At 41.7% G+C, this 23,522-nt stretch overlaps 2 protein-coding genes across 2 annotated transcripts; one reads left to right on the top strand and one right to left on the bottom strand.

Annotated features, from left to right (window-relative positions):
- The first annotated feature begins 4,201 nt into the window (after positions 1–4,201).
- LOC139656199 (G-protein coupled receptor 4-like) lies at positions 4,202–9,250 on the top strand. The gene is made up of 4 exons (XM_071533703.1): positions 4,202–4,260; positions 4,873–5,025; positions 5,732–5,919; positions 8,704–9,250. Exons 2-4 carry the CDS (start codon positions 4,888–4,890, stop codon positions 9,248–9,250), a joined length of 873 nt encoding a protein of 290 aa, XP_071389804.1. The 5' UTR covers positions 4,202–4,260; positions 4,873–4,887.
- A 12,180-nt stretch (positions 9,251–21,430) lies between these two features.
- On the bottom strand, positions 21,431–23,522 carry LOC139656197 (G-protein coupled receptor 4-like). The gene is made up of 3 exons (XM_071533701.1): positions 23,364–23,522; positions 22,553–22,740; positions 21,431–21,983 (listed from the first exon to the last, which is right to left on the bottom strand). Exons 1-3 carry the CDS (start codon positions 23,520–23,522, stop codon positions 21,431–21,433), a joined length of 900 nt encoding a protein of 299 aa, XP_071389802.1.

Below are 23,522 nucleotides of genomic sequence, written 5' to 3'. Positions count from 1 at the left end.
TCAACATGAAGCTACAAACACCAAAATGTAAAAAATTTAAAATGTAGCAGTGCGTCGGGCGAGTGCAGCTACAAACTGAAGTTCAGCTGGCTTCAACTTTTTTCCACGTGGTGAAGCGCAAACAAATCAAGGTAGTGTAGGGTCGTTATATATTTACGTTATTGTTTACTTGATGAATTAAAAGAATGAGTTTTTGCCAAATAAAATAAAAACGAGGCAAATGCAACATTATCATACTGATAACGACAGTCTGACATTATCAGTTGGTGCAGCACTTTTCTGCTCCGTTGGCAACAGTGTAGCTTGGTACACCAGACCGTTCTGTAGCTTTTGCAGCCCAGGTAACTGCAATTCTGTATCTATAAATAAAGTTCCTTATTAATATCATCATTATTATTATCATCATTATAACGATTATTACTATTATCAGAATTTCTGTCTTAAATTTTATGAAAAGCTAGGCCCATTCCTCTGTATTTATTGTTTATGTGTTTAATTATTGCTCATATTTTTTTATCTTGTAAACCACATTTACTTGTTTGTAATTCTACATCTATAAATAAAGCTTGTCATTATTATTATTATGATTTCTATCTTTATCATTATCATTATCGTCCAGAGCTTGGTCCAGATAAATTTCTTCTTGTTCATTGCAATGGTTTTAGTATCGTAAAGACAGCCTGTCTTAAGCTGAATTCTATCAGTATTATCCTGTAGCCTTTTGACACAGGGCACATGGTGTATGAGTTCATAGCCAGACATAGGCGGCACCAGGGAGGGGCTTGGGGGTGCTGTAGCTACCCCTAGGATAGCCATAGCACCCCCCTAGCACCCTCAAGAAATGTCTGTGGTTTATTTAGAAATTTTTAATTGTGAATACTATAATTTATAATTTGAAAAATGAATAAACAAAAACAAATTAATAAAACAAACCGATTATTTTTAGACTAAAAAAAATAAAGCCAACACAGGTGATCTGATTCAAAAAATAGCTGCGCCAATGGGCGCAGCACACATTGAAATTTTGACCTTCCACTTCCTGTTAGCCAGAGGCCAGAGTGCAATTTTTTGTAGCATTAGCTAAGTTACCATGGATCGTTTTTTAATCCATAAACGTCCACGTGAGGGACTCAATCAAAACCTGGAAACGAGAGTGATTGTGAACCTAATACAGGTGACAATAGGTCTCATGAAGCTGTAGACACAACGCTAGTAAGGCAAGGCAAGGCAAGCTTATTTATATAGCACATTTCAGCAACAAGGCAATTCAAAGTGCTTTACATAAAACATTAAAAGCATCGAGACAAAATTAAAAGGATAAAATTCAAATAAAACACCAAGAAAAATAAAGTTCATTAAAGAGCTAAGAGAATAAAAACCCAAAAGAAAATAGGCTAAAATAGAACAGGGCAGGTGTAAAATACAAGAATAAAGGTTACAGTGCAGTGAGTTGAATAGTTATTTGATGTCATAAAAGGCAGCCCTAAACCATTCAGTGCTTTATAAACCAACAGTAGTATTTTGAAATCAATTCTTTGACAGACAGGAAGCCAGTGTAAAGACCTCAGAACTGGAGTGATGTGATCCACTTTCTTGGTCTTAGTGAGGATTCGAGCAGCAGCGTTCTGAATCAGCTGCAGCTGTCTGATCGATTTTTTAGGGAGACCTGTAAAGACTCCGTTACAGTAGTCGAGTCTACTGAAGATAAATGCATGGATAAGTTTTTCCAAATCCTGCTGAGACATAAGTCCTTTAATCCTTGATATATTCTTAAGGTGATAGTAGGCTGACTTAGTAATTGTCTTAATGTGGCTGTTGAAATTCAAGTCTGAGTCCATGACTACTCCAAGATTTCTGGCTTGGTTTGTGGTTTTTAACATTACCGATTGAAGCTGTGCACTGACTTTTAATCGTTCTTCCTTGGCTCCAAAAACAATTACTTCAGTTTTATCTTTGTTTAATTGAAGAAAATTCTGACACATCCAGTCATTGATTTGTTCAATGCACTTACTCAGCGTTTGTATGGGATTATAGTCCCCTGGTGATATGGTTATGTAAATTTGTGTGTCGTCTGCATAATTATGGTAACATATTTTGTTGTTTTCCATAATCTGAGCCAGTGGAAGCATGTAGATGTTGAATAGAAGAGGCCCCAGAATGGAGCCTTGGGGAACTCCGCATGTAATTTTTGTCCGCTCGGATGTGTAATTACTTATAGACACAAAGTAGTCCCTGTCCTTTAAATAGGATTCAAACCAATTTAGTACTGTGCCGGAAAGTCCCACCCAGTTTTCCAGTCGGTCCAGTAATATGTTGTGGTCGACCGTGTCGAATGCAGCACTGAGATCCAGTAATACTAAGACTGAAATTCTGCCACTGTCTGTGTTTAAGTGGATGTCATTGAAGACCTTAACAAGGGCAGTCTCAGTGCTGTGGTGTGGTCGAAATCCTGACTGGAAGACATCAAAACAGTTGTTTAGTGCCAAGAAGTTGTTCAGCTGTTGAAAAACGGCTTTTTCAATGATTTTACTTAAAAACGGGAGGTTTGATATGGGCCTATAATTGTTCATTAGTGATGTGTCTAGGTTGTTCTTTTTTAAGAGTGGCTTGATGACTGCAGTTTTCAGGGCCTGTGGAAAGACACCTGAGAGAAGAGACATGTTTACAATTTGTAGAAGGTCTGAGGCCATACAATTTGAAACATTTTTGAAAAAGTCTGTTGGCAGAATATCAAGGCAGCAGGAGGAGGATTTCAGATGTTGTATAATGTCCTCCAGGTTTTTATGGTTGATCGGATAAAATTGTGTCATGGTATTTGAATTGATTTTAAGTGGACACAGGGACAACACATATAGGGTTAGGGTTTAGGGTTAGGGTTCGACACTCTGTCTAAAAGAAACTCTGGATGTGACTGATGGGCCAGTTGTCTTACACTGCATCCTTGATGATAATGATGTTGAAACAATATGTATATCATTCAGCCCTACTATCTATCTATCTATCTATCTATCTATCTATCTATCTATCTATCTATCTATCCATCTATCTATCATCACAGGTATTTGGTCATCGCCTGCCCACTGTGGTACCGCTTCAGACGCACCATCAAGTTCTCTCTGGTGGTCTCCTTCATGGTCTGGGCCTTCTCCATTGTTCAGCTCATTGTCACCTACTTTGTGATGTGGAGATTAAGTGGATGGGGCGAATCCATCTTCCTCTCCATCTTCCTCCTCCTCCCCTTTCCCCTGCTCATCTTCTGAGACGGCGTGGGAATCGTGGGAGTCTTAGTTCTGGTGTTGCTTAACTACACACTGCTGTTCCTGCCCACGATCATTTGGTTCTTGGTGGCAACAACAATATCATCTGGCCTAATTTTTGATCATAACCTGCGTCTCATCTTCATTCGGTCCAGTCCTCTTGTGGACTTGGTTCTGTATGTTTTCATGAGGAAAGGAGCTGTAGACAAGCTGCTGGCCTGCCTGTGTCGGTGCAGGATGACCAGAGAGCAAGAGCAGGGACAGATCAACACCGTGAATGATGATACCACAGAGAGGGTCAGCTCTGTGTAGGAAGAGGAGGAGAGGGAGAGAGAGAAGGGGGAGGGAGGAGGGGATCTTTTAACCCCCTTATGGGCTGCCATAAAGACAAAAGCCTATTTTAAACTGTATGCCACAGTAAGCTGAATTCTATCAGTATTATCCTGTAGCCTCTTGACACAGGACACATGGTGTATGAGTTCATAGCCAGAGTTCAGCCACAGTAGTTTCAATAGCAGGTAATACTGATAACAGCACAGCTGTTAGTTTAGTTTAGTTGAGTCTAGTTTACTTTAGATTTTAAGTTGGTTTAGTTTAGTTTGCTATGGTCAGAGCCACAGTGTCACCAAAACAGATCAATAAAGACATTCCTGTGACCTCAGAGTAATCCTGTATGATACAGAAGTGCTAGGTAAAGAAGTAAGATCCGGAGAGAAAAGGTACAAACTTTCTGTTACTTTTCTAAACATGACAGGAGGATTTTTAGTACAACTACCAGAGGAAGATGGACATGTTGAAATCCATCATCATTGTTTATCTTATTACAGGAAATGCATGTCACATCTGACAAGTCCTAGCAAAGAAGCGTTTATCTGTTCATTAGAAGCAGAAGTAGATAACTAGGAAGCTGCTGTGGGGGATTATTCACACTATAACTGCTGAAGGTTGGCTGTCTGGATGCAGACGAAGAAACAGCGGACCTTGGCAGATGCAACACATTCAGGTTGTGGTCCAGCAGCTTTCAAACTATAAAATTATCTTTTTTTATTTAGCATACATTGAATTTCATGTGGTAAATTTCTTAGGTTTACATGTAGTTTGTTCTTTTTTACCTAGTTTAGTCCTGCTGTATATACCTGTTTTATTCCTTGTTCAATTCATCTTTTAATTACGGTGTAACTTCATTATTATCATTATTGTTATTATTAATATCATTGTTTTTTTATGTTTTTTTTTTGGTGTTTTTTTTTGTAACAGTAGTATTAACAGTAGTGAATAGCATGATGTCTATTCAGCCTGAGGGGCCACAACATGCTCCCTTTATGATTTGATATCCGAGATCTCTCAGATATAAAACTAACCTTTTTTCTTGCTTTTCATTTTCTGGTATTTATGATGTATTCATGATGCTTCTAATTTGCCATTGCATTGCTCCTCGCTAAAAAACTTTTGTTTCCTGTTATTTATGTCTTAACTTCCTTCCACAAGAATGCTGTATTAGAAAATGAAGAAAATATTAGAAAAAACAGGTACCTCCTGGCTGCCAACTCCCTTTCTTCTCTGGTTTTATTAAGAAACCCTCCACCTTTCCCTGACCTGCTCTCCCCAACAACAGGTCTCACTCTGAAGAATGGAAGCATTGTACAACAACACAACCTTAAAGAACGACACATATATCTTCTCAACCACTGTACATGTGACGGCATGGATCGTCATCTCCATCGGCCTTCCTTTGACCTTGCTGGCCATCTGTGCTCTGGTTTCCCTGGTGCGATAATTACGATTGAGATCTATTAATTTGTGTGTGTACTTGTCTATCTTTGCCTATCAGTCTTTCTGTTATTTATCTGTTCATGATGTCACATGCAGGTGTGTGAATTATGTTTGAGATCTCTTCATTTGTCTGTGTGTGTCTATCTGTTTGTTTCACTATCAGTTATTTATCTATTGTTTTTTTCAAGCAGTACATTCATTTAGTTTGTGCCTACTTATTCCTTTTCTGATTCACTAGAGACTGGCACCTTTCCTAGTAGATTCATAGCTACAGGCAATTTAGTGTCTTTTAAATGTCGGAGGAAACCTCCGCTGTGACAGGGAGAACATGCAACCTCCTCACAGCAGGGCAGGGAATCAAACCTGCGTCCTTCCTCCTGTGAGGAAACAGTGCTAACCACTGATCCACCGTGTCGGCCCTGTTAAGCACTACAGTGTAGCATTTTATTGAATCATCTTTATTCTGTCAAGTTCTGCTTATTGTTTCATCCAAGCCTTGATTCACGTATTTCATTCATTTGTGTCTTTGTTCAACCATTATTTCATCTGTGCATTCATAGATGCATTCATTCATTTGTGCATTTTGTCATTCCTCCAATCTTTTATTTACTCATTAATTCATTCTTTTTAATTGATTCATTCAAATACATTTATTTCTACTTTCTCAGGTCATTCAGTTCTTTCTACCACTGTTCTTATAGGTGCGAGACAGACATGTTGCGCCGATCTACGTCATCAACCTCCTCGTCTCCGACCTCATCCAGCTCTGCTGCATGGTCGTCCAGGAGTTAACACCCGGGGGACTCACCAGCCCTCTTTTGTCAAATAGAATCTACGATACTGGGATAACAGCCAGTGTTGGCTTCATGGTGTGTGTAGCCCTGGAAAGGTAGCTAACAATCTGTGTGTGTTTGTGTGTTTCCTAAGCATCTATCTATCTATTTCTATATCTATTTCTATGCTGTGTTCAAATTCTGTCGGAAATATTGTAATTACGGCTAGAGCGTATTTGAACAGCCCAATAAAGTGGAAAACACAAATGACAAAGTTGAATTTTACATGATACCAAAGATGCCAAGATGTGACATTCTCACTCTTTGTTTAACATTTATAGAACAACTTTTTCCACACTGTTATACAATTAGAGCTGTCCCAAATACCATTTTTTGGGCTTCGGAGCTTTGGTGCGTGACCCCCACCCCCCCACCTTCAAACTGCTTTGCTTTCCATACACGGGCAACAGTTCACCCGACAAAGTTCACACATAGTCACAGTTCCTCCTCACAAAAACACAGCGCTGAAAACATACTTAACATACATAAAACTTCAATTAATACCACGGGCTTTTATTTGCTTCAAACACTGAGCTCAACCAGCCTATATTTGGGACAGGCGTCTATATGGGACAGGCCTTTAATTCCTTTTGCACAAAAGAAAGAGAGCGCGAGAGAGCGAGCGGTGGTCGAGCGAGCTAGAAAGTGAATGAAGAGAGAGAGCGGTGGCAGCGAGAGAGCTGGCGAATCAGAGAAATTAAACATTATTTTCTGCATGTTTCACAGCGGTTACGTTCTAAAGCACAGAGAGAGGGAGAGCCCCGTATCAAAATACTGGTAGCCTACCTTAGAAAGGATGAAAGCAGAAAAAAGATCAACGGAGAAATGTCTTGCTGCTGCTTCTGCGTTTTGTTCAGCAAATTTGACAACTGACAGCTTGAATTTCAGGTCGTAGTTTTTTCTCTGTGCCGCCATGGCGATCAGCAAATGTGACTGACGTTTGAATGCAAGTAAAAAAAAAAAAAACTGCTTCGCAGCGTCAATGGCAACCGGCTTCTAATTGAGACCGGCCTTTATTTGTCAAAACGTGTAGCCCGGCCAGTAAAAGGGACTTGGCGTTTAATTGGGACTCTGCTTTTAATTGAAGTTTTACGGTATAACATAAAGTTAGAGACAGGGGCTCAGACAAGCGACTTCCCCTTACAAAAGTAAACTCTGACTCTGCAAGAGCGGAAGTGTGACGTCACTGTATAGACACCCAAGCAGCGATCATTACATATAAAATTACATTTAAAAAAACGAATATCCGAATCCCAAAATTGAAAACCGAATACCTACCCAACAAACGAATATCCGAATAGTCGAATATTCGGGTCCAGCCCTAATTACAATATGAATTACATAACTGAATATTCTCCTCTTCATTCTGCTGTTGCAGCACAAAGGAGCTGTGCCCCACTTGGTTTTACAAATAGTCACTGAAAAAGCTACTTTTGTTTCAGGGTGTGTTTTGTTATTTCAGACTAAAAACTACTTGAATTCACAACGAGTTGTATTTACTGTCAAGCTTGAAAGTACGAGCTGAAAAGGAGCACATGAAGGCAGCAATACATAAAGTTTCCTTTCTGTTGACTCGACTGTTAATATAATGCATTTAATAATAATGATAATACATTTAATTTGTAATGCACTTTTCATGAGTAAATCTCAAGTAAATCTCAACGTGCTTCAGAGCAAAAAAAACAGATGCATAAAAACAGATAAAATGAACCAACAGCAAAGATCATTAAAAGCAACACAAAGGGGAACAAGACTAGGTCAAAACCTAGTATATGGCTGGACCGTGTATGAGTGTGCCACGTGCCACGGCCGACCAATGGTGTAACTAACTCCGCTGTAGACTGCTAATACAGAATAATGCCGCTATTCCACCGCATAATAGTCCATACATCCAGCGTGTCCCGTCTCCTCTCTCTGCCGCTGCCGTCTCCACCGCACCCACGGCCCGCATCGATCCTCCCGATCCAAGCGCCAGGCTTTCTAGTACCCATCGGTGCCGAAAACACTGTTTTCGGGTCCCGATGGGTCCGTCGGGACCCCCGCCGAAATCTCGGCCAGATCACGGGGAACAAATCGGCGCCCAGCTATCGGCACTGGCCGGAACCGTGGCCCTGGGAAACTTCGGGAAGGTCGGTAATAAGCCCTCGGCGTGATGAAACCATGCTTGTTTGTGTCTCTCTCTCCGCCGACAGAACAGAGGGCTTCAGGTGGACTGAGCTCGCGCATATGCATCGAAATAAACGGTGATATGATATAATTGTATAGATTCTACTTTAGCTTCAGCTTACATGCATGTTGGTCAGCCTGCCCCCGATCTCAGCGGAGATACAAGATGGCGGAGAAAACGAAACTTACATTTCTGGCTCTGTGATCATATGATGTGCCACGGCCGACCAATGGTGTAACTCGATTCAGTCAGTCACTCAGTCACTCAGTCAGTGACAGACATTTGCGTTTGTAGGGCTGGACCCGCTGTTGCGGTCCAGCCAAAAAAAGCCTGATTAAAAAGGAAAGGTTTATAGATAATGCATAAAAACAAAGAGATTAAAAAAACAACACAAAGTGAAAAGGAAAGGCTCTGTTAAAAAGGAAGGTTTTTAGGCCCCTTTTAAAAGCATTTGTTGGATCACTGCATTTGGTTTGTATTGTGTATTGCTATTTAAATGTATTCTAACCTATTTAAAACATGTGTCCACTAACTGTTCTGCTTGTCCAGAATCCTGAAATCTTACCAGCCATGTTGGCCGGCAAAAAAGATCATTCAAAAAAAAAATATCGTTCAGCCATACTTTCTATCTATCCATCTATCTATTTATATATCTATCTATCTATCATTACAGGTATTTGGTCATCGTCTGCCCACTGTGGTACCGCTTCAGACGCACCATCAAGTTCTCTCTGGTGGTCTCCTTCATGGTCTGGGCCTGCTCCATCGTCCTCATCATTGTCACCTACTTTGTGAGGCACTTGTCGCTCATTTTCCTCTCCATCCTCCTCCTCCTCCCCTTCCCCCTGCTCATCTTCTTCCTGGCTGGGACCCTCAAAGCTTTGTCTGCTTCCATCTCTGTCCCCCCTGAGGAGAAACGGCGAATCGTGGGAGTCTTGGTTCTGGTGTTGCTTAATTACACACTGCTGTTCCTGCCCACGATCATTTGGTTCTTGGTGGCAACAACAATATCATCTGGCCTAATTTTTGATCATAACCTGCGTCTCATCTTCATTCGGTCCAGTCCTCTTGTGGACTTGGTTCTGTATGTTTTCATGAAGAAAGGAGCCGTAGACAAGCTGCTGGCCTGCCTGTGTCGGTGCAGGATGACCAGAGAGCAAGAGCAGGGACAGATCAACACCATGAATGACGATACCACAGAGAGGGTCAGCTCCGTGTAGGAAGAGGAGGAGAGGGAGAGAGAGAAGGGGGAGGGAGGGGGAAGAAATGCAGGGAAAAGAGGAGGTGAACAGAAGAGATGGGAGGAGTCACTGATAACTGTTGGGAATGTGACACCTGAGAGTTGAGTTAGGAGGAGCAAGTTTTGTCCAGGGGGGTTGGTGGTACCAACCTCTGTCTGTTTTTTTTGTCTATTTGTCTCTCCATCCATCCATCACACATGATATCTCACAGCGTCCACAGACTGGATTTTGACGAAATTTAGGGGAATAATAAATCTCAGCCCTGCATCTTCATAATTACACTAATTAGCCCAAGAGTGGATGCTACAATTACACATCAAAACTGAACATTTTAATAACCAATTCCACATCACAAGTTCGAATGATATGAAATTTGGTCTTTTAATCCCCTGGGAACTGTTGTCCATGCTTTTATTTTGTCACATCTGGATTATTGTAACTCCCTGTACACCTGTCTCACTCAGCAGAGTAGATCCAGATTACAGTGAGTCCATAATGCTGCAGTCAGACTCTGAACAGGAACTAAGAAGAGACAGCTTATTACCTGTATTTTAGCTTCACGTCATTGGCTCCCAGTGAAAATTAGGATTGATTTTAAAATCTTACTGAGCACATTTAAGACACGTTTTGGACAAGTGTATAGCTACAGCATATCTCTGAGCTTTTAACCCCTTATGGACAGCCTGAGATCCTCAGGCAGTGCTCTTTAAGTTGTTCCACAGTCTAGGTTGAAGACTAATGGTGCTTTCAGACTACGGGCTACAAAGCAACAGGAAGTCATTTGTTTTCAATGGAAGCCGGCGACATGAAGCTACAAACGCCAGAGCGTAAAATGTAGCAGTGCAAGCGCAAACAAATCAAGGTAGTGTAGGGTCGTTATATATTTACGTTGTTATTGTTTACTTGATGAATAAGAAGAACGAGTTTTTGCCAAATACAATGAAAACTAGACAAATGCAACATTATCATACTGATAACGACAGTCTGACATTATCAGTTGGTGCAGCACTTTTCTGCTCCGTTGGCAACAGTGTAGCTTGGTACACCAGACCGTTCTGTAGCTTTTGCAGCCCGTGGTCTGAACGCACCTTAAGGGAGACGGAGCTTCCTCCATCAGGCTCTGAGGCTCTAAGACCTGCTGATAAGATAAAGCTAGGCCCATTCTTCTGCATTTACTGTTTGTTTTTAATCATTGCTCACAATTTTTTTTATCTTGTAAACCACATTTACTTGTTTGTAATTCTACATCTATAAATAAAGCTTGTCATCATTATTATGATTTTTATCTTTATCATTATCGTCACATTATTGTTTTGAAAATAAAGCTTGGTCCAGATATATTTCTTCTTGTTCATTGGAATGGTTTTAGCATTGTAAAGACAGCCTATCTTAAATTGTATGCCACAGTAAGCTGAAGTCTATCAGTATTATCCTGTAGCCTCTTGACACAGGACACATGGTGTATGAGTTCATAGCCAGAGTTCAGCCACAGTAGTTTCAATGGCAGGTAATACTGATAACAGCATGGCCTTGCATAACCCCTGTTACTTAATGTGATTAAATGGCAGCTACATTTATATATTTAATGTCTCAGCATGGCAAGTTTATAGTGAGAAATGTAATTTAATTGCAGCCAACTCTTCTTGAGGCAGTGATACACAGAGCAGCTTTTTGTGGCGGCTCTAGAAAGCAGCATTGTTGCATCAACAGGAAATTTACCAGGAAATGTTTGAAATACATTTTTGACTTCTTGTCTCATTTTGTTGCTTGCATCATTATCAATCTATATTGGTTCAAATTAGTTTTATTTACTTTAGTTTTTAGTTTAGTTTAGGTTGCTATGGTCCGAGCCGCACTGTCAACAAAACAGATCAATTAAGATATTTCTGTGAACTCACATTAAAAGGAAGATGAACATGATCGAATCCATCAGCTTTTCTTGTATTTCAGGAAATGCATGTCTACCCTGACAAGTCCTAGCAAAGAAGCTGTTATCTGTTCTTTAGAAGCAGAAATAGATAAATAGGAAGCTGCTATGGGGGATTATTCACACTATAACTGCTGAAGGTTGGCTGTTTGGATGCAGATGAAGAAACAGCAGACCTTAGCAGATGCACCACATTCTGGTTGTGGAACAGCAGCTTTCAAACCGTAAAGTTTGTGTTTTATTATTTAGCATACATTAAATTTCATGTGGTCACTTCTTACAACACAGTTTTTATAGATAGACTTACGTGTAGTTTGTTCTTTTTGTTAGAGATGGTATGATGAGGACCCAAATGCAGGACACAGACAAGGTGGTGCTGGCAAGGAAAAAAGGTTTATTTGCAGGGAAGGTGCAGGACTTGGCGTGGACGAGGGAAGCGTGGCAGGCAGACAGGGAGACAGGCAGACGGGTGATGATCCACAGTGGTCCAAACAGGCAGGGAGACACACAGGGAGATCCTGGACACAGGAGAAAGACGATGAGTGGCAGAGCAGCTCTGAAGACCAGCAACGTGGACGGGACTGCTCAGGAGGTCGGCGACGAAGGCTGGGCCACGCTGGAGGTAGACGACGCAGCTGGAGGTCAGGGAATGCAGCCAACACCAGAAGATTAGGCTGCAGGTTGGGGCAGGCTGCGAGATCAGCTTCCGTCGTCAGGAGTTCAGAACCGGAATCCGGCGGCGGGAGTGCAGGACCGGAGACAGGCGGCAGGAGTGCGGGACCGGAGAGCAGGACCGGTACTGGCATTACTGGAGTCACTGGTGTAGACCGGAGATTGAAATGCAGGACAGGAGGCCGGAGACTGCAGTGCTGGACCAGAGGCCAGGGACTGGAATGCAGGTCCGGAGGATGGAGACTGGAGTGCGGGACCTGGCTGCCGAGCAGGCTGTGTCAGCTGGGAGCCCGGCAGGTGAGCCGGTGAGGCCATGGAAACAGGGGGTTGCTGAAACACAGCCGCAGGAGACTGCAGCAGAACAGGAACTGAAGTTTGCTGCAACTCAGGAGTCAGCGGAACGCTGCAGCACAGGAACAAGGGACAACTGTGGCTCAGGAACAGGGAACTGCTGCAGCTCAAGAACAGAAGGCTTTTGCTGCTCAGGAACAGGAGACTGCTGCGGCTTATGGCGACCTTACACCAAATGACTTTTCAAGAGATTTCACTGTTGCAGACAAATTTCCAATGTCGGAATAAAATCATGAGAGTTTTGCTAGAGTTGTTGCGCACTCCCGTCATCTCGATCGTTTGGTGTAAGGTGGTCAGAAAACTCAGTCCAAGCTGTCTTAAGTCAGTCTTTTTCTCGTCTTGACGTTCTGATCAAATCAAACATGTGTAATATTATCGGAAGTCTTTAGTCTTGGCTCATGCAAATAGTGAAGTTCAATGACGTGAACATTGTCAACAACCAATAGTTGCGCTCTCTCTGAAGGAAAAATAGTGGACAGAAATTGCTGTAGCCCTCGAAATCCCTGGTGAGTATGCTATATGCTATAGCTAGCCAGCTAACCACTGTCCCGAACGGGGCTACTTGCAAAGCTAACATTAGCTACTGTAATGTTTGCTATTAGCCTATGAGCTAACCGTACGTTTCAGCTGAAGATCGCTAGCTTCAATCATATAAATCTGGCTGCTCCCTTCCTCTCTCCCTTTCTCTCATACATACGCTATATGTGTGTGTGTGTGTGTGCGTGTGTGTATGTGTGTATGTAGGAGGGGGATTTACTTTGTAGAGGTGTTCACAAGTCAGTCCATGTTTACAATCTATTGGAAAACTCTGAACAGTAGGGGTAGCCCTTTTCAAAGTCTTCTAGTGTATGGTAGGCAGTCTTTGCAAAATCTTATAGTCTGTGACTAAAAACTCAATGACTTATGACACATTGTCTATAGATGTGAGCTGGATGTGAGAGGGTGTCAGACTTTAGTCTTTTCAAAGTCTTTTCAAAGTCTTCTAGTGTATGGTAGGCATTAGCAGGAACAGGAGACTGCTGCGGCTCAGCAGGGACAGGAAGCTTTCGCAGCGCTGGAACAGGGGATTGCTGCTGCTTGGCGGGAACTGGGGATTGCTGCAGCCCAGCCAGAACAGGCTGGAACTCAGCGGTGGTGCTGGGCAGCAGAGACTCTGAGGCACTGGGGGACGGAGACTCTGAGGCGATGGGCAGCGGAGACTCTGAGGTGCTGGGCAGCGGAGACTCTGTGGTGCGGAGCAGCTGAGAGAGCCAATGGCGTCAGGAGCCATGGGGACCTCGCCGCAGAAGTACAGGCTGGAAGCTAGCAGGCTGGAAGCTAGCAGGCCCAAAGCTAGCAAACTGGGAGGCAGGCTGATGGCAAGCAGACCGGAGTGCTGGCTGAGATACAGTCTGGAGTCTAGGATGCAGGTGGCTATCATGCTGGTGGTTAGCAGGCTGTGAAGCAGGCTGAAGGCTAGGAGGCCCAAGGCTAGCTGGCAAAGAGACTGGCTGGTGATTATTAGGGAAAGGAGACCACGCCCACACACAATCAAGACAGAGAGAGACAGACAGGGGAGCACTGGGAACACAGGGAAAGGGAAACACAAGGAAAACACAAGGGCTAGACTGGGACCATGACATTTTTTACCTATTTAGTCCTGCTGTATATGCTGTTTCATTCGTTTTTCAATTCTGCTTTTAATTAATGTTTATCTTCATTATTACGGTTATTATAATATGCAGTAGTAATAGTGACTAGCATGATGCCTATTCAGCCTGAGGGGCCACATGCTCCTTTAGAGATTTGATATCTGACATTTTTCTTGCTTTTCATTTTCTGGTATTTATGATTTATTCATGGTGATTCTAATTATGCTTGCCATCTGTTCCCTGTATTCTTTGGTGTGTGAATTATTTTTCTGTCTTTGTTAATTATCTATAGGCAAGGCACTACTTTCATTCATTTTGTACCCACTAACCCTTTTCTGATTCACTGGGACCAGAGCCTTTCCTAGAACATTCATACCTACAAGCAGTTCAGTGTCTAATACACCTGACGAAGAAGGAAGGAAGGAAGAAACATGCAAACTCCTCGCAGCAGGGCAGGGAATCAAACCTGCGTCCTTCCTCCTGTGAGGAAAAAGTGCTAACCACTGATCCACCGTGTCGGCCCTGTTAAGCACTACAGTGCATTTTATTAAATCATCTTTATTCTGTCAAGTTCTGCTTATTGTTTCATTGCTTATTGTTTCATCCAAGTCTTTATTCATGTATTTCTTCATTAAAGGAATAGTTCACCCCAAAATTAAAATTCAGTCATTATTTACTAACCCTCATGCCAGTTGAAACTCTGGTGAAGTTTGTTCACCAGAGTCCATGAAACAATTCCAGAGCTTCCCAGCACAACTTCATAGCAGCATTCTCCAAACAAACTGAAGTCTTTGGGGAACGATCTTTAGAGTTCTGAAAAATACCCGTAAAATTACTCCATACAGCTCTTGCTGCATTATCCAGGTCTCCTGAAGCCAACGATCGCACAGTGAGTGGAAAAGACCGATATTGACGCCGTTATTTAGAGCAAATCTTCTCTACAGCCAGTTGAAACAGTTGCGCAGTCGTGAATCAGCTCCACTTTCTTGTTTACACTCCTAGTCACAAAAACTTAAAAACTTTGCTGAAAGACTTATAATACTGTCCACATACTTATCAGACTTTCATCTACTCACTTTAACACTATATGTAAATTATTTCACGTACCTCTGTTCTTTGTAGAGACGCAGCCGGTGTTGCGCGCAGGACTGTCCCCCCATTGTAAATACACGAGTCAGCTTCAGAATTCCGCTTTTCTTCTGCAGACTTCTGGATGGTAATCCTCTGAGGAGAAAGTTCACTACACAGCCGGACTACACGGAAGGATGTAGCAGAGAAATTGTCATCCAGCGATCTAGCCGGATCGTTGTGAAAAGTCACAGCTGTATTCCGAGTCTCACAGGCTTCTCTGTTGAACCATCTGGGAAGACCTCTTGCTCGGATCTCATATTTTTTAAATCTCGGCACTGGGGAGAGAAGCTACAACAGCTGGGAAACACCAAACACCGAAAAGGTAACGTTAGGTCCGCGTGAAGCTTTTTCAGTTTGTGCGTCGTAGCCCTATGACTAGGAGTGTAAACAAGGAAGTGGAGGAGATTCATGACTGCACAAGCGCAACTGGTTTTCAAAATCAACTGGCTGTAGTGTAGTGGCTGTTGCTCTAAATAACGGCGTCAATACGGTCTTTTCCACTCACTGTGCGATCGTTGACTTTAGGAGACTTGGATTATGCTGCAAGAGCTGTATGGAGTCATTTTATGGATATTTTCTGTTCTTTTTCTGCTCGTTTCGTGCTGGAATTCTCTGGGATTGTTTTATGGACAAACAAACTTCACCAGACTTTTACCTGGCATGAGGGTGAGTAGATAATGACTGAATTTTCATTTTTGGGTGAACTATTCTGTTAAGTTTTTCCTTCATTCAACCATCCATGGTGTTCATTCATTTATTCCTGCATTATTTCATTCCTCCTTTCTCTTTTACTCTTTTACTCGCTCACTGATTAATTATTTTAATTTATTCATTCAAAAATATTTTTCTTTACTTTTTCAAGCCATTCATCTTCCTGTAGGTGCAAGATGGCCATGTTGCTCCAATCTACGTCATCAACCTCCTTGTCTCCAACCTCATCCAGCTCTGCTGCCTGGTCGTCCGGGAGGCAGCACCCTGGGGAAACATCAACTTTGTTTTCTCTTATCATATCTACTACATTGGGATAACAGCTAGTGTCTTCATGATGTGTGTATCCTTGGAAAGGTAGCTAACCATCAGTGTGTGTTTGTGTGTTTATGATACATCTATCTATCTATCTATCTATCTATCTATTAATTAGGTCTAAACATAAACAATATTGGAAAAAAATTGACATTGCATTATTTTTGTTTTTGCAATAAATTGCAATTTGCAATATTAAATTAATTTCACTAGATATACGCAGCTTTTAACTGCAATAGCTCCATTTGAAAAGCATGAATCACTCTAGTAATGATTACGGTTGGTGTGTTTGTGGATATTTGGTTATTTGATATTACCATCAGGCAGTGTAGCCAAATTGAGTTCACCCAAAAATGTAAATTAGGTCATTATACTCAAAATACCGGTGAGGTTTGTATGTCCACACAACACACAGAATGTTTGCTAACACAGCTCTGTGTTAAACAAATTTCACCCTGGTTCCAAAAAGGGCAAAACAAATGACCATAAAACTACTCCAAACATCATCTGAGTATTCTGATTATTACAGTATCAATTACATTACTGATGTGAATATTCTCCTCTTCATTCTGCCACTGCAGCACTAAGTATCTCTGTACCACTTGATCACCAAAGTGTCACCAAAAAAGCTGCTTTGTTTGAGGGTCTGCTTTGTTATTTCTGAGCAAAAAGTACTTGTATACACAATGAGTTGTATTTATATAGGTCAAATTACGAGTTTACAAGGTGCGCATGAAGGCAGCAATACATAAAGTTTCCTTTCTGTTGTTGAATATAATGCATTTGTTTGATCACTGCATTTGCATGTCTAAAAGAAACTCTGGATGTGACTGATGGGTCAGTTGCCTTACACTGCATCCTTGATGATAATGATGTTGAAACAACATGTATATCATTCAGTCCTACTATCTATCTATCTATCTATCTATCTATCTATCTATCTATCTATCTATCTATCATTACACGTATTTGGTCGTCGCCTGCCCACTGTGGTACCACTTCAGACGCACCATCAAGTTCTCTCTGGTGGTTTCCTTCATGGTCTGGGCCTTCTCCATTGTTCAGCTCATTGTCACCTACTTTGTGATGTGGAGATTAAGTGGATTGGGGGAATCCATCTTCCTTTCCATCTCCCTCCTCCTCCCCTATACCTATACTAGAAGCCTTTACCTCGATATAGTAAGGTCAGCAGTATCAAATGCCTTGGATAAATCTATTGCTGAATTCAGTACGCAGTCAGCAGTGGGTTTATGTTCTCAAACTAACCTGCTTTGTGGCAGGTTTACTTGAGGCTTACTTGAGTTAAACCCGACTGAGCCTGTAGCATTTAGTTAGGAGTTAGGTTTGTTAGACCCGCAAACGTAATAACGTCCCACAAACGTAATAACCCACAAACGTAATACAAATCTGCACCTTTTAATGTAATAATCCCACCAACGTAATAAGTTTCCCACAAACGTAATAGCAGTTGCCTACCGCAAATGTAATACGTAATTTCCCGCAAACTTAATAACTATTACGTTTGCAGGGATTTGTTACGTTTGCGGGAAGGTGAAAATCTTCAGCTTTCAAAATTGTAATAACTTCCCACAAATGTAATAAATCACTAATATAATCAAAATCTGCAGCTTATACAAGTTGCTAACTCTAAATATCTTCAAAAGCCAATGACATTTTCTTCCCACATATTGTTGTCCTTTAGGTTCTTGCCTGTTTAGACTGATCAAGTGTTGTGTATACAAATGAGCAATAAATCCCAAACATATTTATTCCAGATTTCTTCAAGGTTTTACTACAAAGACAAGTGCAAAAAAACACAGGATTGGCAAAAACTAATCATCGTGTCCTGGATTGTCAACTATAGCAGATGACTCTGCTATAGTTGGATGTATCAGCAAGGGTGTGGAGGCTGAGTATAGGGCTGTGGTGGGAAACTTTGTCACATGGTGTGAGCAGAACCATCTGCAGCTCAACGTGGCAAAGACTAAGGAGCTGGTTGTGGATCTGAGGAGGGCCAAGACACCGGTGACCCCTGTTTCCATCGAGGGGGCCAGTGTGGACACTGTGGAGGACTACAAGTACCTGGGAGTGTACATTGACAATAAACTGAACTGGGCTAAGAACACTGATGCTCTCTACAAGAAGGGCCAGAGCCGTCTCTACTTTCTGAGGAGGCTGAGGTCCTTCAACATCTGCCGGACAATGCTGAGGATGTTTTATGAGTCTGTGGTGGCCAGTGCTCTCCTGTTTGCTGTGGTGTGCTGGGGCAGCAGGTTGAGGGCAGCAGACGCCAACAGACTCAACAAACTGATCCGCAAGGCCAGTGACGTTGTGGGGGTGGAGCTGGACTCTCTGGTGGCAGTGTCACAGAGGAGGATGCTGTCCAAGTTACATGGCATCTTGGACAATGTCTCCCACCCGCTCCATGACTTGCTGGTCAAGCACAGGAGCACATTCAGTGCAAGACTCATTCCACCGAGATGCACCACAGAGCGCCACAGGAACTCATTCCTGCCTGTGGCCATCAAACTTTTCAACTCCTCCCTCAGAGTGTCAGACACTCTGAGTCAGAAGACTAGCTCTTGAACTTATTTCACCCTGTCAGCAGTTATAACCCATAACTTATAACTTATATCTAACTGTGCAATACCTATTTTTTTGTGCAATAATTCAACTGCAATAATTCAACTGTGCAATACTTATTAATTATTTAATTATTTACACTGGTGTATGTATATATTGGAGTATGATGCATATTGTACAGAATTCTTATTTCTCTTATTTCTATATTATTATTATTATTTTTATTCTCACTGTTATATATTGTAGTATAATGCACATATTTTACATACTTCTTACTTTCGTATTTCTATTTTTCTTATAATTTCTTATAATTTCTCTACGCTTGTATATATTCACTTCTACAATGTGAGCAGCTGCAATGTAACCCAATTTCCCCTCGGGGATCAATAAAGTATTTCTGATTCTGATTCTGATAATTAAAGAGGAATTCCACAGTATTGCAGGTTGGTCAGTTTTAACTACAAATCTATCTGAAGGATTTAGACATTGAGAAATTAACACCATGAATATTTATCTTTTTATGATATTTTTAATGTATATAAAATTAACCCCCCCTCCTCCAATGTGATTATAGGACATTTCAATGGTCTTCTCCTTGGGGACAGAGGCTACCCCTGCCTTCCCACCCTGATGACCCCCTACCCTCACCCTGAGCCTGGACAACAAACGCACTTCAACCCGGCCCACTGCAGGACAAGAGCAAAAATAGAGATGACCTTTGGCATCCTCAAAGCCAGGTTCCAGTTCCTGCGTGGGCTTAGGGTCACCCCAGACAGGGCATGTGACATCACTGTGGCATGTGTGGTACTCCACAACATTGCCACAATAAGGCGAGAGAGATGCCCTCACCCTGTGGACAACGACCCTGAGGAAGATCATCCACTTGGCCTTCTTGACCACAGAGACGGTCAAGTTCTCAGAGACACAATCTGCCATAACCATTTCAGTATTTAACAACTCAACACCACCACCACCACCCCAGTCATACATCAAATAAAGACAATTTGATTTGCATTGTGCATCATTGTTGCTTCTTTATTTCCTGCAAATAAAATACATGCTTTATTAACTCTGGCTATGAACTCATACACCATGTGTCCTGTGTCAACAGGCTACAGGATAATACTGATAGAATTCAGCTTACTGTGTCATACAATTTAAGACGGGCTGTCTTTACAATGCTAAAACCATTCCGGTGAACAAGAAGAAATTCATCAGGACCAAGCTTTATTTTCAAAACAATAATGGTGACGATAATGATAATGATAAAGATAAAAATCATTATAATAATAATAACAAGCTTTATTTATAGATGTAGAATTACAAACAAGTAAATGTGGTTTACAAGATAAAAAAAAATGTGAGCAATAATTAAACACATAAACAGTAAATGGAATGGGCCTAGCTTTTCATGAAATTTAAGACTGTTTTTAAAATGCTAAAACCATTCCTGTGAACAAGAAGAAATATATCTGGACCAAGCTTTATTTATAGATACAGAATTGCAGTTAAACTTTGTGTACAATACAAAATAAAAAATGTGAGCAGTAGTTAAAAACATAAACAGTAAATGCAGATGAATGGGCCTAGCTTTATCTTATCAGCAGGTCTTAGAGCCTCAGAGCCTGATGGAGGAAGCTCCGTCTCCCTTAAGGTGCGTTCAGACCACGGGCTGCAAAAGCTACAGAACGGTCTGGTGTACCAAGCTACACTGTTGCCAACGGAGCAGAAAAGTGCTGCACCAACTGATAATGTCAGACTGTCTTTATCAGTATGATAATGTTGCATTTGTCTAGTTTTCATTGTATTTGGCAAAAACTCGTTCTTCTTATTCATCAAGTAAACAATAACAACGTAAATATATAACGACCCTACACTACCTTGATTTGTTCGTGCTTCACCGCGTGGAAAAAAGTTGAAGCCAGCTGAACTTCAGTTTGTAGCTGCGCTCGCCCGACGCACTGCTACATTTTACGCTCTGGTGTTTGTAGCTTCATGTCGACGGCTTCCATTGAAAACAAATGACTTCTGTTGCTTTGTAGCCCGTAGTCTGAAAGCACCATTAGTCTTCAACCTAGACTGTGGAACAACTAAAAGAGCGCTGCCTGAGGATCTCAGGCTGCCCATAAGGGGTTAAAAGCTCAGAGATATACTGTAGCTATACACTAAAACGTGTCTTAAATGTGCTCAGTAAGATTTTACAATCAATCCTAATTTTCACTGGGAGCCAATTAAGTGAAGCTAAAATAGAGGTAATAAGCTGTCTCTTCTTAGTTCCTGTTCAGAGTCTGACTGCAGCATTATGGACTCACTGTAATCTGGATCTACTCTGCTGAGTGAGACAGGTGTACAGGGAGTTACAATAGTCCAGATGTGACAAAATAAAAGCATGGACAACAGTTCCCAGGGGATTAAAAGACCAGATTTCATATCATTCGAACTTGTGATGTGGGATTGGTTATTAATATGTTCAGTTTTGATGTGTAATTGTAGCATCCACTCTTGGGCTAATTAGGTGTAATTATGAAGATTCAGGGCTTATTATTCCCTTAAATTTAATCAAAATCCAGTCTTTGGACACTGTTAGATATCATGTGTGATGGATGGATGGAGAGACAAATAGACAAAAAAAACAAAAAACAGACAGAGGTTGGTACCACCAACCCCCCTGGACAAAAATTGCTCCCCCTAACTCGACTCTCAGGTGTCACATTCCCAACAGTTATCAGTGACTCTACTCTAGGTGGTGGGAGGCTTCTCCCATCTCTTCTCTTCACCTCCTCTTTTCCCTCCATCTCTTCCCCCTCCCTCCCCCTTCTCTCTCTCCCTCTCCTCCTCTTCCTACACGGAGCTGACCCTCTCTGTGGTATCGTCATTCACGGTGTTGATCTGTCCCTGCTCTTGCTCTCTGCTCATCCTGCACCGACACAGGCAGGCCAGCAGCTTGTCTACGGCTCCTTTCCTCATGAAAACATACAGAACCAAGTCCACAAGAGGACTGGACCAAATGAAGATGAAACACAGGCTAGAATGAAAAATCGGACCATTGGAACTTGTTGCTGCTGCCAGGAACCAAATGGTCGAGGGCAGGAACAGCAGTGTGTAGTTAAGCAGCACCAGAACCAAGACTCCCACGATTCGGCGTTTCTCCTCAGGGGGGACAGAGATGGAAGCAGACAGAGCTTTGAGGGTCCCAGCCAGGAAGAAGATGAGCAGGGGGAAGGGGAGGAGGAAGGAGATGGAGAGGAGGATCATTTCACCCAATAAGTCCACCACAAAATAGATGACAATGATGAGGACGATGGAGAAAGCCCAGACCATGAAGGAGACCACCAGAGAGAACTTGATGGTGCGTCTGAAGCGGTACCACAGTGGGCAGGCGATGATCAAATACCTGTAATGATAGATAGATAGATAGATAGATAGATAGATAGATAGATAGATAGTAGGGCTGAATGATATACATATTGTTTCAACATCATTATCATCAAGGATGCAGTGTAAGGCAACTGGCCCATCAGTCACATCCAGAGTTTCTTTTAGACATGCAAATGCATTATATTCAACAACAGAAAGGAAACTTTATGTATTGCTGCCTTCATGCGCTCCTTGTAAGCTCGTAATTTGACCTTTATAAATACAACTCATTGTGTATACAAGTACTTTTTGCTCAGAAATAATCTTATCTCTAATCACATCTTGGCATCTTGAGTATCATGTAAAATTCAACTTTCCCATTTGTGTTTACCACTTTATTGGGCTGTTCAAATACCCTCTGGCCGTAATTACAATATTTCCGACAGAATTTGAACGCAGCATAGAAATAGATAGATAGATAGATAGATAGATAGATAGATAGATAGATAGATAGATAGATAGTTAGATAATTAGATAGATAGATAGATAGATAGATGTGTTGGAAACACAAACACACAACATAAACACAAACAGATGGTTAGCTACCTTTCCAGGGCTACACACACCATGAAGCCAAGACTAGCCGCCAACCCAATATCGTAGATAATATGAGAGAAAACATAGTAGGTGAGTCCCCTGGGTGCTGCCACCCGGACGGCCAGGCAGCAGAACTGGATGAGGTCGGAGACGAGGAGGTTGGTGACGTAGATCGGAGCAACCTGGCCGTCTCGCACCTACAGGAACAGTGGTAAAAATAAATGAGTGACCGGTGAAAGTAAAAATAAATGCATTTGAATTAATGAATGAATTAAAAGAATTAACTAATCATTGAGTGAGTAAAAGATATGAGGAATGACAGAATGCACAAATCAATGAATGAATACATAGACGTGTAGATGAATAATGGTTACAATAAAGTCACAAATAAATGAAATGAAACAGTGAGCAGAACTTGACAGAATAAAGATGATTCAATAAAATGCTACACTGTAGTGCTTAACAGGGCCGACACGGTGGATCAGTGGTTAGCACTGTTTCCTCACAGGAGGAAGGACGCAGGTTTGATTCCCTGCCCTGCTGTGAGGAGTTTGCATGTTCTCCCTGTCACAGCGGAGGTTTCCTCCTACATTTCAAAGACACTAAATTGCCTGTAGCTATGAATCTAGTAGGAAAGGTTCCAGTCTCTAGTGAATCAGAAAAGGAATAAGTGGGTAGAAAATAAATGAATGTGGTGCCTTAAAAGTACTGAATCACCTTTCATTGCCTATAGACAAATTACAGAAAGACTGATAGACAAAGATAGAATGATAGACAGGTACATGGACAAATTAATAGATCTCAATCATAATTATTGTACCAGGGAAACCAGAGCACAGATGGCCAGCAAGGTCAAAGGAAGGCCGATGGAGATGATGATGCATGCCGTCACACGTAAGGTGGCTGGGAAGAAAAAAAATGTCTCGCCAACATCATACGTGTCGTTCTTTAAGGTTGTGTTGTTGTACAAAGCTTCCAT

Source organism: Centroberyx affinis, unplaced genomic scaffold (genome assembly GCF_046629955.1).
Source record: "Centroberyx affinis isolate AG114_WGS23_722 - 3 ecotype Tasmania unplaced genomic scaffold, CSIRO-AGI_Caff_v1 ptg002406l_1, whole genome shotgun sequence".
Taxonomy (NCBI): domain Eukaryota; kingdom Metazoa; phylum Chordata; class Actinopteri; order Beryciformes; family Berycidae; genus Centroberyx; species Centroberyx affinis.
The sequence above is the reverse complement of the archived record's forward strand: the minus strand, read 5'-3'. Positions and strand labels throughout refer to the sequence as shown.

Bases quoted from the DNA above. Each gene is read 5' to 3' on its own strand.
- LOC139656197 (XM_071533701.1), bottom strand. From the start codon at position 23,522: ATGGAAGCTTTGTACAACAACACAACCTTAAAGAACGACACGTATGAT. The intron at 22,741-23,363 runs GTACAATAATTA...CTGTTCCTGTAG, and splicing joins TCTGTGCTCTGGTTTCCCTG to GTGCGAGACGGCCAGGTTGC. The intron at 21,984-22,552 runs GTAGCTAACCAT...CTATCATTACAG, and splicing joins GTGTGTGTAGCCCTGGAAAG to GTATTTGATCATCGCCTGCC.
- LOC139656199 (XM_071533703.1), top strand. From the start codon at position 4,888: ATGGAAGCATTGTACAACAACACAACCTTAAAGAACGACACATATATC. The intron at 5,026-5,731 runs GTGCGATAATTA...CTGTTCTTATAG, and splicing joins TCTGTGCTCTGGTTTCCCTG to GTGCGAGACAGACATGTTGC. The intron at 5,920-8,703 runs GTAGCTAACAAT...CTATCATTACAG, and splicing joins GTGTGTGTAGCCCTGGAAAG to GTATTTGGTCATCGTCTGCC.